Source organism: Heloderma suspectum, chromosome 1, assembly GCF_057233095.1.
Source record: "Heloderma suspectum isolate Gila_16-S chromosome 1, 16-S_ref, whole genome shotgun sequence".
In the NCBI taxonomy this organism is placed as follows: Eukaryota; Metazoa; Chordata; class Lepidosauria; order Squamata; family Helodermatidae; genus Heloderma; species Heloderma suspectum.
Window position 1 is genome coordinate 187,421,756 of NC_139458.1, and position 14,549 is coordinate 187,436,304.

Below are 14,549 nucleotides of genomic sequence, written 5' to 3' on the forward strand. Positions count from 1 at the left end.
TAGGTTTGGTTCACACATGCAGCATTAAGTAGTGGTATGTATGTGTGAATAGACCATCACAGCTCTGAAACCACAGATAGAACTTTTGTATCACTTCAGACTAACTTCCTCCCCTCCAATGGAATCAGTCACACATTTAGTTTCCAGTCATCAAATGGGATTGTTTGCCCCAACGTGCATCACTTTACACTTGCTTACATTGATCCACATTTGCCATTTTGATGCCCATTCTCCCAGGTTAGAGAGACCCTTTTGGAGCTCTTCACAATCCCTTTTTGTTTTAACCACCCTAGATAATGTGGTGTCATCAGCTAACTTGGCAACCTCACTGCTCACTCCTAATTCCACATCATTTATGAACAAGTTAAAAACGAAGTATTGGTCCCAATACAGATCTCTGTGGGACCCACCCTTTACATCCCTCCATTATAAAAATTGACCATTTATTCTTACTCTGTTTTCCGCTTTTTTAATCCGTTTCGATCCATAAGAGGACCTCTCCTCTTAGCCCATGACTGCTAAGTTTGCTCAGGACTCCTTGGTCGTGGATTTTTTCTAAAGCCTTTTGGAAGTCCACGTAAATGATGTCTACCAGATCACTCCTCTCCACCTGTTCATGGACAGTCTCAATGAGCTCTAAAAGGTTAGTGAGACAGGGACTCTCTCTTCAGAAGCCATGTTGATTCTTTTTCAGCAGGACTTGTCTATCTATATGCTTGATAATGTTATCTTTAATCATGGTTTCCACCAGTTAAGTTAACTGGCCTATAACTTCTCAGAAATCCCTTGGATTTCTTTTTGAAAATTGACATTACATTGGCCGTTCCTCAGTCCTCTGGTACAGAGGCTGGTCTTAAGGACATATTATATATTTTTGTTAGAAGGTCAGCAATTTCACTTTTGACTTCTTTAAGAACTCTAGGATGGATGCCATCTGGACCACTGATTTGTTAGCTTTCAATTTGTCAATAAGGTCTAGAACATCACCTCTTGTCACTACTACTTGCTTCAATTCCTCAGACTCCCTTTCTGAAAACACCAATTCAGTTAATACATCTTCTGTAGAGAAGACAGATGAAAATAATTCATTCAGCTTTTCTGCAATCTCCTTATCCTACTTTAGTACTCCTTTAACTCATTTGTCATCCAATGATCCAACTGCCTCTTTAGTCAGTTAATATATATATAATTATTTATTGTTGGCCTTGACGTTGTGACATGCTCCTCAAAATACTCCTTTGCATCTCTTATTTTCTGCTTGCGTTTCCTTTGTAAAAGTTTGTGTTCTTTTTTGTTCTCTTCATTTGGGCAAGACTTCCAGTGTCTCAAGGAAGCCTTATTTTCTCTAATAGCTTCTTGATGCTGATTGTTAACCACGCTGGTGACCTTTTGGTGCTGTAATATAAATTCTTGCTGCACTCCTACTTTTGTGGTTTTGAGTGACCTCCAAGTACTTTGGAGAGATTTAACCCTCTTGACTTCCTCTTTCAAATTCATTTTTACCAGTTCCCTCATTTTAGAGAAGTTTCCTCTTTGACAGCCAAATGGACTTCTTTCGCAATTTTCTACTTAAATATAAATTTGATAGCACTGTGGTCACTATTGAATCACTATTTCCATGGTTCAACAACACTCACATCTTGCACTGGGTCTTGGGATTAAGTCTAGGGTCGCCTCCTCCCTGTTCTAAGGCACAGTCATTTAGGGCATAATCCTATTGGGATAGGCGGCTGCCTCCAAACTCAGAGGTGACCGCCTATCGCAGGGCAGGAGCAGCGTGGAGGGGATCTTCCCCTCCACGCTTCAGCTGCCCTGCATTCGCATTGTCATGACCTCTTTGTCTTTAACCTCTTTGTCATGACTGGAACATGTATTTATCCAGTTAATGTGAGGGCAGTTGAAGTAATCCTTTACAACACTTCTTCGTTTGGATGCCTTCCTGCTTTCATTCTCTATCTCAAGATCACCCCAGGCATTTTGGTCAGGGGGAATGAGGGATAAAAACATGTCCCAGTACTAAATTACTTTTGGAGCCTTGTATTGTCACCCACAGTAATTCTGTGGAGGAATCTGCCCCTTTTAAGGTTTCTAGTTTTCTTGACACTATGTCCTCTTTGACATACAGAGAGACTCACCTCCAATACATCCTTCCCTGTCCTTCCTATAGAGTTTGTATCCAGCGATGACAATATCCCACTGATTATTTTCATTCAGCCAGGTTTCCTTTATGCCCACTATAACTACGTTCTCCCTTAAAACCAAGCACTCTCTCTCTCATCTTGGCTCAGAGGCTTCTAGCATTAGCACAGAAAACACCTGTACATGGTGTTCCTTTTCAAATGTCTCCGGAGTCTTTTTTGCCATGGCCGTAGGCCTCTTTGACTGGCTGTCATGTTTCACTATATGCTCATGGACTGTTTCTTCCCATTCGGGCATTCAGCAACATTTTTATCTTGAACATGTACATTGCAAATGACATCCTTAAATGCACATGTACTTACAGAGAGCTGCAGTGTGTGTGTGTGTGTGTATATATATATATATATATATGATGGGCATTTAAGGAGGTGTATCTGTCATCCACACTTTATACGGCTGTTTCAGGACACACCAGTATAACACCAGCATAGCTGAAGCAAACAGGATTGCCGTGTAAAGTGGTCCTAAGTTGCCGGATAGTGACCGGGTCAGATACGTAAAATATGTAAAGCAGGCAGTTTTCCTCAAACACCTCGCAGGATATTCGGCGGGGCGCCGCGGAACTTCTCACCGCAGAGCAAATGAAGAACGTCTGAGCGATTTACAGGCGGCTTGACTCAGTTTTTCTGGGCAGGAGGCGCCTGGAGCCCAAGCGCTCCGGCAGGCTGGCCGGGCCGGGCAGGGCAGGGCCGGGCAGGGCCGGGCCGGGCGAGGCGAGGCGGCCTCCCCGCGCGCTTGGCGAGAGACGGGGCGGGGCTCCGGGCTCGCCGCTCGTCACTTGGTGCGCAGCCCGAGCGAGTCTCTGGAGAGAACAACGGGCTCATTCAGCGTGCGGCGGCGAGGGGAGCGCCGCGCCGCGCCCAGCCGAGCCAGGGCCAGCAAGGCGAGGGGCGCCCCGCGAGTCCGGCTTCCCGCCGCCCGCCCTCTTCTCGGCGATCCCGCCTCACCGCCGGGGGCCAGAACATGCTGCCGCTATGCTACCTGTGCCTCTTGCCCGGGCTCGTCCTCGCCTTCAACCTGGACACGGGCAACGTGGTCATGTGGAGCGGCGAGTCGGGCAGTTACTTCGGCTTCTCCCTGGCCATGCACCGGCAGCTGCAGCCGCAGGACAGGAGGCTGTAAGTGGCTCCGCGGCGCGGCGGGCGGGCGGCAGGTCCTGGCTGGAGCTGGACCTCGGCTGCCGCGGAAGGCGGGCGGGAGAACAGCGTAGCTCGGCCTGCCCGCCCCTAGGTGCTCCGGGGCTTGTCCAGACCGTTCTTCACCTTGTGCTGATCGTCCGCTCCGGGGCCGCTTGAGCGGGAGATTCGCGGCTGGGTCGAAGCGCTGACCGGCAGGTTTCCAGCTCGGCTCGAGCTGTTCCGCCGCCCCCCGTAGCCTATAACGTTGCACTTTGGGGGTCCTGAGCGGGAGCGTCTCGGGGAGAGCCGCAGGTGGTGGGATCAGGGAGCAGGAGGAGTCGCACAGGCTGCAGTTGGAAGCGGCTGCTTGCTTTTCCGCCCCCGGCCTGCGCATGAACGGCCCGATCGGGCTGAAGGAATTCTGGATTCGCTCCACTTGGGGAGGGAGCGGAGCCGGAGCTTTTGAAGTTTGTTCCTGACGGTGCTGCCCGGTTTCTCCACCAGGGGATGGAGGTGTGGAGTTGGGTGAGGCGCCGAAGTACACTCACTTCCGCCGGTGTGTGGTGCAAATCTCTCCCCCCCACAGAAAATAGGTGTGTGTGTGTGTGTGTATGTATGGTGGTGGTTTTATTAAGCAAAGTGAGAAGCTGAGGAGGAAGGCCGGCCATCCACCTGTTAGCAAGGGCTGCTTAGATCGGAAAACCAGATGGCACGGCGAACAGATGGGACGGATCAAAATGTCGGAAGGGAGCTGATATTTTCAAAAGCTGCCTCTGACTGATGTGCGATTTCCGATAAACAACCCCCCCCAACCCCCCAAAAAACACTTTCCGGGGAGCCCTGCCTGGTTTCAAAGGAGAGTGGTTTGCACGAGGCTGTTTTTTCAAAACCCGAAAACAAAATGCCAAATCGTAAGGAGACTCTAAAGGCCGGGTTTGAAACCAACCCAGACCTGCCCGCTGTGATTTTGCATTCTTGATCCTTGCTTGACAAAGAATGCAGAGTGGGGGTGTACAGCAACAAAAGGACCATCCCCCCAAGGGAATGCAAAAAACTTCTCAGGTCAGGTCAGCAGCAAGGCCAAAGGGCGGTGCTAAAATAAGCAAGGGTGTTCTCTTCGGCAGGAAAACAAATGTAAAAGACAGGATGCGTACTCTGCACAGCATTTGAATGCTGGCTTCTTTGAAGAAAGGGGGGTAAGATGAATGAGAATCCTTTCCCTTTTGTGAGTGTAGCTTTGCCCTGTGTTGCCGCCACCACCACAGTCTTGCTGAGCCATCACAAGAGACCCTGCCCCCAACTTCTCCTTCTACTGATATATGGACTAATCGGGCAGCCACTTCACCCAGGGAGAGAGTTTAAAATGGGACTTAAAATTAGTTGTGGGGAGCGGACAACCCAGCATGCTCCAGTGCCATTCACAGAAGTTTGGCCTGCAGAGATCAGCCAGTGAAGGTTTTTACAGAGTTAAACGGGACGGCTCCAAGGGCAGGTTCCCAAGTTGGTAATCCTAGCTGTTTTAAATGGTATTGTCACTTGTATGTTTGGCATAAAGGAAAGTTGGGCGCAGGGCTCAAGTGTATATATTTGAAGTCAGTTTTGTACTGGAGAAGAATGGTGGTAAAGAGTAAGGTAAACAACTGAAGTGATGACACCGTTAAACTAAGATGAAAACAGTTCTATTTACCCACAGATAATTGGGGAAGGCAGAATTGCTGAAACCAACATCAATTAACTTGAATGTGTAAAATAATTTAGATTTTTTTTTTTTTAGAAATGCAGCATTTTCATGCTTAGTATTTATATAGCACTTTGGAATGTTCAGTGTGGTTTTGCTTTTATTATCTTGTAGTCCTTATAACAAAGTTGTAAGGTAGGCCAGTATTATTATTCCCATATTACAGATGTGGAATTAAGGCTGAAAAGAGAGTGTCTTGCCTAAGGCTGTTTTGAGTTCATGGCAGAGGTAACATTCAAGCCAGGACTTTCCTGACTTGTAGCTCACAGCACGATCCTATACATGCCTACTCAGATGTAAGTCCCATTGAGTTCAATGAGGCTTACTCTCAGATAGGTTTGCAGCCTTACCAGGCAATCCTATGCATGTTCACTCAAGCACAAGTCCCATTGTGTTCAATGGGACTTACTCCCAGGTAAGGGTGCAATTCTGTGCATGTTTACACAGAAAAAGGTCCTTTAACTCCCAGCATGCCCCAGCTAGCCATGCTTAATGGGGGATGCTGGGAGTTGTAGGACTTTTTTCTGACTGATTGTGTCCTTAGTCACTACGCTACACCAGTTCAAGAAAACTTTGTTTTCCTCATGACTTACATTGAAACAACCTGAATCCTGTCAACTCTTAAATGTTTTATATGAAATAATATATATGGTGGTGGGGGGGTGTATAAAAGTGGAAAATGCTATTTGGGATTTACTTTAGGTTGCCTTTAAGGGTAAAAACCTTCACAATCATACTTGATAGTCATAGGAAGCTGCCTACTGAGACAGACCCTTGGTCCATCTAGCCCAGTAGTACTGACACTGACTGGCAGTGGCTCTCTAGGGTTTCTGGCAGGATGTTTTCCAGCCCTACCTGGCTATGCTGGGGATTGAATTTAGGACCTTCCACGTGCAAAACAGGTGCTCTACAACTGAGGTAGGGTCCCTCCCTGTGGCCCTAATCTCTGAAGTACAAACCCCATGACACTTTCGCTGCTTTCACAAATGCCTCCCACAAGTTGCATTTCATTCTGAAGCAGAAAGGATGAGGGTAACTCTCCCTTTTCTTTGCCCTAGAGGTTCTGATGAGTTACCACAAGTGGGAGCAAGTACTTTCTTTGGGTATGGCTGACTCATACCCCTGTTGGCCTCAACCCAACATTTATCAACTTGCCTTTGGGCTGTGTATTTTTTTCTAGTTCCTTTTCCACTTTCTTCTTCTGTGGGTCCATATACCACGGACACTCCAAAAGCTTGGTTCCAACTATGTGCATGCAAGCATGGTTTATTTTAAGAATGTAATTCCAAACACTTACTTGGCAGTAAAATCCAGTTAAATAAATGGGATTAAACCCCCCCCCCCCAATACATTGGATTCCTGCACTGAGCAGAGGGTTGGACTCGATGGTCTTGTAGGCCCCTTCCAACCCTACCATTCCTTAATTCTATGATTCTATTATGGCATAAGCTTACACGGTCTAGAGTCCACTTTTTCAGATGCATGAAGTGTTACGCTAAATTGGCATGGATATATACAAATGTAAAGGGAAAGAACGTAAGCAGTGAGGTCAGAGGGAAACATAATACAAAAATACAGACTGTGCTAAGGCTGTTAAGGCTTAAATGGATGTAAAATAATTACAGTGACTATTCACAGTCTAACGCAGCTGCCCAAATTCACCCAATAATTTAATTTAGGCTGTTTCCATGTTAAAGACTAGTTCACATTTGCAGCTTTCTATGTAATAATCAGTTTACCCCAGGATGTGCGCCATGCAAAGCAATTCCGTATTTATAAGTAAAGCAATAAATAAAATGCTCCTGTCTTGTGCTGATGAGCTGGTAGTGGAGAGAGAACTTTTTTTTATTTATAGTTACATTTTTATCTCACCCTTCCTTCATGGAGCTCAAGAGCAGCTTACATGGTTCTTCCCAACCAACCACCCCAATTTTATGATCACAACAATCCTATGTGGTAGGCTAGGCAGAGAGAGAGAGGGAGGGAGGGAGGGAGGGAGGGAGGGAGTGAGTTACTGGTCCAAGATCACTCAAAGAGCTTTGTGGCTGAGCAGGGATTTAAACCTGGGTTTTTCCAATCCTAACGCAATGCTGTAGCCACCACTCTGGGTCTCAAAATGACCCCCAGGGTAAGTCTTTCCACTGCTCAGTGCAGTTGTCAGCTCCTTTGGCCATGCTGGCTGGGAGATGATGGGAGTTGTAGTCTAACACATCTGGAGGGCATCAGGTTGGGGAAGGCTGGGATACTTTGGTTGGCATACTGTGGTATCAATTATTCTATCCAGAGTTGCCTGTTACAGATTCTGGAGATGTCAGAATATCCCCCGTCTGGGGACGGGGATATAAACTAACATGATATAAACTGTCATGATATAAACTAACTTAGCTATCCCCGGTGCCCTCCAGGTTTCTTGGACCACAACTCTCATCATCCTCAGCCAGTGTGGCTGATGGTAGTTGTAGTTCAACACATCTGGAGGGCACCAGGTTGGGGAAGAATGGTATAAGTACTGTCATCATAGTAATGTCTACCTGGGTAGTTGGAGATCTGTCTGTAGTTTTTTGAAAGCTGACCAAAAAATGACGGTGTAACGGCGTTAACTGCATGGGAATGGCCTCCCTAGTGAATAATTTGCAAGCATATATGCCTGGAGAACATTCAAATGAAGTTCCTGAACAGCTTAAAGTGTCCTGGCTGGAGTTTTATTTTTGCCTTAAAAGCTAAGCAGTAGGCTAATTCAAAGGTGTGGCTGAAATACATTGTCATCTGTGGCCATTTTCTCCCCCATTTGGCACACGGGAACAGGCTACATCTGCAGCTCCTGTTAGTCCGCCTTTCTTGAAGTTACATTTTCTTATTACAGGAAAGCAGCAAAGAACTTGCTAGTTGGCCTTAGACAAGCCACTCTCTTCCAGCTTAGAGCCCCCCCCCCCCCGCAGTATGTGGTGTGTGTGTGTGATAATTCTGACTTGCCTTACAGCACGGATGAGCGACGTGCACCCTCCTGCTGTCCCCCAAATTTAGCGAAAAAAAAGTTTTTTTGGGGGGAAAGATGTTGGCAGCAGCTATGAAGCATTCAAAGGCTCACAATGAGCTTGTTTGCTAACTCTATAGCTGTTATGGACTCAATTTTTAAGGAAAATTATTTTTATTTCTTGGTGCCCACAGGATGTGTGTGTGGCAAAAATAGCCCCCAGACCTCCAGAAGTTGTCCACCCCTGCATCACGGCCAGGGTAGCTGTAAAGATTACAACTGGAGAATGCATGTGAAGTGCTTTGAATGCTTGAAAGCATTATATAAATGTTGCCATCATTAGATCAAAACAAATGTCAGAAACTGTGTTTGCAGTTTGATGGGAAAGTTGGGTATCTTGACAGTTGGGATATTAGGTAGCATGGTACCAAATGTTTGCATTGCTTTCTTGTGCATCTTATTTTTTATAGCCTTCTTCGCATGAGGTTTTTTGCGTATTTACTGCAAGAGGCTACAGTTTGGGGGGATTTGTTTACTGCCAGAGGCTACAAATTCATGCAATGTGTCCTCTGCCCCAATCCAAATCTAACACCCATTTACTTCTTCCCATTGTCATAGTGTTGGCTACATCACAGGTGGGCAGAAGTGGGTTGGGACCTACTGGTAGATCTGAGGGTGATTTGTAGTAAATTAGCGAAGGGTTTCTGACTGCCAATAATTTAACAACAGCGACAACAAAAAAGTCTTTTTTGCCCCTCCTAAATTAGGCTGCCTAAATCTAGAAAACGGGCGGGGGGGGGGCGAAATAGGAATAGAGTTATGTGAGAAAGGATTTGTGCATGAGCTTCAATTCTGGTACTGCAAACAAATTCCTGGGTTGAGCATGTGCTCAGAGCATCATGTTCTTAATTCCACATCCACCTTCCTGAGCCACTATTTAGCACCCAGCTCAGGTTGGTAGCCCTCAGTGTTCTAGCGAAAAACAAAGTAGATCCTGGAAGCCTTCCTCCCCTGGACTACATTCTTCTCCTCTTCTCGTATCATCCATATAAGCCAGGTTAACTCTTCTGACCCAGTCTAATAGCAGGTAGAAGGTGTATGTCTGCAAGCTCTTTGCTGAAATTAGTGGAAATTTTTGTTGGCGTAAAAAACAAAATCTAATGTAAACACAACTTTAAGCTGCAGTCTGTCTGGTTCTACTGCTCCACTGATTCCCGTGTGACTTGCTTGCAAATCCCATGTAAGCCGCACAGAAAATGGGTGGCTATGAAAGGCTAGTGGCTAAGAAACCCGATGGTCTTATAGGCCCTTTCCAACCCTACTTTTCTGTGATTCTGTGACTATTCTATGAAAGGGTGGAAGGGTTGGTAGTAGCGATGTTTGATGGACGGTGAAGTGTTATGCTGCCAAAGCACCAGTTGAAGGATGTTTGCTATGCACAGCAACTGTTCATATGTAGAATGACGTGGATCTGTCTTTATTAATTAGGCTTGTCCAACCTGGTGCCTGCCAAATATTTTGGACTGGAGCTCCCATAACCTCTGACCCTTAACCATGCTAGCTGGGGTTGATGGGAGTTTTGGTCCCCCCAAATGTGGGGGCACCAGGTTGGAGAAGGATATGTATTTGTTTCGTGTGAAAGAAGTGCTAGCTAGGCCTGAGACCACCTAACAAAAATGGGGCCTATAAAACAATATAGGCATTCTTTGGGTTAATTTGTATGTTGTTGTTTCTTTCCATTAGGAGTATTGTTTCTAATACATAACTGATGAAAATGTAATAAGTGCTCTGGTGACACACACATCTCCTCCATGGTCAGGTTTATATTTAGTGTGATCTCTAATTATGGGTGAGATTTGTGTGATAGTACTTTATGGTGCTTTGTTTTTCCAGATATGCTGAAGCGCAAGTCTGTCTTACGCCTGCAAAATCCAGAGGGGGAAATGCATATCAAATATCTCTCTGCTAGTAGGAGCCCCACCCCTCGCTAACTGTCTTTTGTAATTGAAAAATAATCCATGTGGTGCAACTGCAAGTCTTTAATAAGTGACTCGGGGGAGGGAAAGCAGCCTTAGAGGTACAGGAATCTGGCTGGGGCTAAAGCTGAAACTGCACGTTTGTGTCTTGTGTGGGGTGTATGTGCCACATAAGTGGGTGGGGTTTAGAAGAAAATGGGCGGGGCCTCATCTGCTGACATAGCCTCACAGATTTTCAGCAATTTGCTCTGTCCATCAGCAGTTGTGTCATGTGGCTAGACTTATGACTCCCATACTGTATATTTCCAGATTCCAATTTCTAGTAATAAAAGCCAGGAGTGTCTCCCAACTCAGGAGCCTATTGAGGGAGTGGGAGCAGTTAATATATGTATTTAAAAGAGATTAGTTACCCCTTAACATACTGTTTGTAGGTTAGTTTTCCCTTTACACAGGTTAAGTGCTCTTACGTGCACACATCAAAAAGTGTGCATTAAAATTCCAAAGTATGTATTAACAAGTATGGTGAGTGATAATCTTAACCAGAGTAAACAATTGGGAGGACTCTTCAGATCAAGAGTACTTTAGGGTGCAATCCTATGCATGTTTAGATAGAAAAAAGCCCTACAACTCTCAGCATTCCTCAGCCACCATGGCTCGCTGGAGAGTGTTGGGAGTTCTAGGATGTATTTCTGTCTAAACATGCATAGGACTGTGCCCTTAAATATTTCTTGGAATACAAGGCTATTGGTGGCTGCTAGTTATAATGGCTGTATAGTATCTCTAATGTAGTGTGCCTCTCAATACCAGTTGCTGGGGAACACAATCAGGGGGCTCCTATTGTGTCCATATCCTGCTTGTGAGCTTCCCATAGAAGCTGGTTGGCCACTGTGGGAACAGAGTGGTGCACTAGGTAGGCCTTTGTTCTGATCCAGCATTGTTCGTGATATTACTGATTAACAGAGACATATGAAAAGCTCCTCTCGAACATATAAGATTAGAAGAACAAGATAATTTGTTTTATGGCAGGGTAACCATCTTGCTTATGGAAAATGCAGTGCAACTATTGGGCAATCCTATACATGGCTATTTGGAAGTAAGTCCCACTGGGGCTTACTTCCAGGAAATTGGGTATAGGATTGCAGCCTTATGCCTCTGTTTAATTTTTACAGTTATATTAGATTGACTGGGTTCAGATGACGCACCGCAGGTCGTCATGGTTATTTAACCTATGATGAGCCACAGTGCCTGTGGCGTACATCCCCAGCTTGGAGGTTGTGGTGTCATGTGAACCCAGCGAGTGTGGGTTATACGAGGGTTAAACAACCCTGTAGGTACAGACGATGGGTTATGATGGGTTATAAGTGTCGGGAGGTCGCCCTGCCACCTGAAATCCTCAGGTAGCCAGAATCAACACGCAGATAATAGGGCTCTTTTCCAAGGCTTTATTCCCATTCAGCCTAATGACGCTTACAGATGCTAATTGCTTGATCCTACCAGTGAGACTTAAGAGAGCTGCCTACTCGGGCAGCTGAAATGGAGATCAACTGAACCTTAGGAATCAGTTGATCTCCATTTGGAGGGGAAGGTGGGAAACCTCTGTACTTATGGACTAGGAGGAGAGAGTCCACCCTTTTCCCATGGGGCATTGGGGCGCCGCTGTTGCTGTCACGCCCACTGGGCTGAGCACCTCCTCTCAGCGCCCGCCATCTCCCGCTTGACGCTGCGCCGGTGCCTAGTGTCCAGAAACTGCTGTTGCTCCTCCCTCTCCCTGCCAGGGTCGCTATCACTCTCAGGAATGTGTACCGGGAGGGGCTCTCCCCCTGGCTGCTCCTCTGAACAGTGCGCGGGTTCCTCTCCTGTGGTTTCTATTTCTTCCTCAGAATCAGAACTGCTTTGGGGCTCTCTGGGCTCCGATCCAACCCTGACAATAAGAGGGCTGGTAACACTCACATAACCCACGCTCACCAGGTTCGCACAACACAACAACCCCTCAGCGGCAGTTCCATATTCAAAATGGCAGCTGCATGCAGTGTCATGTCATGTGAACAGCCCTGTTGTTTTTATAATTTTATGTGCGCCCCTGGAATTGCCTTTGGTGATGGAGTGGTATAGAAAATTTTAAAATAAATGAATAAACAAATTGAACTCAGTGAATTTTACTTCCAGGTAGACATGTATAGGATTGTACTATAAAGCATGTTACTGGGTAGCAACTATAGCTAGTTCAAGTGACCTTGAGAATGTCTTAATTAAATGTTTGGTGATGCAAATCCACTTTATGTTATGTTATTTATTTATATATCTATTTATTTGAATGATTAAGCCACACTTTTAAGCAGGGGGGATCTGAGAATTTTTAAGCAATCATAAGAATTGGTGGTGTTTTTTCAGAAATAATTTGATAGCATGATTTTGAGACTTTTAATTCTAGTCAGAGAAAGACATACTTCTGGTTCTCAGCTGTGCTCGACTTGCATAGTCTTCTATCCCCACCACAGCCTTTTCTGGAAAGCTGACCATCCTTCCTGTTTTCGCCTCTCTACGCAGCTCCCTTCATTGAGTCAACAGCAAAAAAGACTGACATAATAGCAACAATAAGGTGTTGGTTTCACCTATCAGGATGAATGGGTGAAACAAACTTCAAAGTCCAGTTGTGGCTATTCAGATGTGACGGGTTTTGTTTTAGAAGAGTTTGTCAAAATGCCAGAGCCCAATTCTGCGGGGGGGGGGGGAGATATTAAATTCAGGTGACAGCTGGCTTCTATCCTGGTGTGGGCTGTCAGTCTATAATCCAAAAAAACAAACCAAGCCCCATCTGTTTTCTACCAGGCAAATCGGTCCTAGCAACAAATAAACCACAGAGCAGAAGAAAGTAAGACATGAGAGCCTCTTAATACACCTAAGGCAAGACGCGAAGAACTTGGTGGAAATCTGTATAGATTAGCAAGGCTTTACTGTCTGTGCATTGGCCATGATTCCGAATCTAATTTCTTCTTTTGTCACACAGGTTTTATAATGATACGATCTGAAACTGTAGGAATCTGTAACTTGTGTCAATTTGTGAATAAGGCAAAGAAGTTTGACCATAATTCAGTGGAAGAGCACCTGCTTTGCATGCAGAAGGTCTGCTGCCCCTCCCAGTCGGCCACCTGAGGCATGGGTCTCACTCTGCCTCATGGAGGGCTGACCCTGCTGGTTGGAGTAGACCAGGGGTGGGCAACTTCAGGAGGTCTGGGGACCATTTAGGCCCCTGGACCCCTCCCCTGTGGGCCGCACCTCCCCCAACCCCGATGGTGATGTTTTTTTTAAGGTGTCTGGAGTGGCTGAGAGCACCAAAAGGGTCAAAATAAGCTTCATAGGGTGATCTTTCAGCAGGGCTGGTGGAATGGCCCCACTTCCCTTTTATCTCCTCCTCTCATCTACCTCTTTGTAGCCTGCTGGAATGGCTGCTGGTGGTATTAATGGTTTCCATCTTTATTAGAAACCATAGGAAGGTCTTCTAAATAAATAAATATCAAATAATAAACATAAATATATCAAATAAGGGCACAATCCTGTGGCCGCTAGTCAGCAGCTAGACAGCCATAGGATAGGTTGGTTCCGACCTCCATCCCCTCCCGCGCTGCCTTGTAGGCAGCGCAAAACAACCCTGCTTGGAAGAGCAGCATGGAGCGGTGAAAACTGGGGGCAGGGCGCAGAGGGAGGAAGTGCCTTTCCGAGGCTTCCTATACATCGTCGGGTGTCTGCCTGCCCCCCTGCGCTGATTCCCTCCACACTGCTCCTGCCCTGCATTGGTTAGGCAGTTGCCTCCAAGTTTGGAGGCGGCTGCCTATCCCAATAAGATTGCTCCCTAAATAAACAAATCTTGGAGAACTCCTTGAGTTTTCAAATTAGTTTCTTTTTGTTAGACTCTTTGTTAGACATGGCCAAACCATGACTTGACTGTTAGGGCCGTGTCTCAGGCTTGTATGCTCCCTCCTCCCCTTGTGCACTCTGCTTCTCTCCTGCGCTTCTTAATTCACAATTACCATTGTTCGCTGTGAAGTCCAAGTCAGGCAAATTATTGTTACCGCAAACCAGAATTTGCCTCTAAATCGTGACTAGGAATCACAGTTTGGACTGGGTTTCCAGCTGTGCTTTGGAGGCAAATGACATTTTGTGGTAGCAATTGCTTGTCCTGTTTGGACATCATTTCAAGCTAGGTTACCATGAGCCAGGAAGTGTGGGAGGGCCTCAAAGTACATGAAGAGGAGGGTTGAAGGTGCAGCATGTTAAGCCCAAGGTGTTGCCCCAATGCCTGGGCCATGATGTCCTCACAAGGTGTTTGAAGGTGTGGCAGTTTTGATGCCGCCTGCAATTCTCTACAAGCCATGGCGTTGCACTGTGATGACAGTGTGGAAGTATATCATCCTTACTGGAATGCATTTCGGTTAGAATGGCTTTTCAAAAGCACACACACCACAGTAGCTTGGGTTTTCATTCATCGCTTCTGTTATTTTCATTTGGGTAAGCAATAGGCAGAGGCAGGATTGAGATCAGTGTAT

General features: G+C 46.0%; 1 protein-coding gene across 2 annotated transcripts in view; it reads left to right on the forward strand.

Moving 5' to 3' along the window:
- Positions 1-2,436: 2,436 nt before the first annotated feature.
- The window catches only part of ITGA6 (integrin subunit alpha 6), an 81,719-nt gene continuing 69,606 nt past the window's right edge, over positions 2,437-14,549 (forward strand). For both annotated transcript variants that reach the window (XM_084812879.1, XM_084812873.1), the window contains exon 1: positions 2,437-3,317. In XM_084812879.1, the coding sequence (XP_084669005.1) occupies positions 3,163-3,317 (155 nt within the window). In that variant the 5' untranslated portion in view covers positions 2,437-3,162. The remainder of the gene's footprint in view (positions 3,318-14,549) is intronic.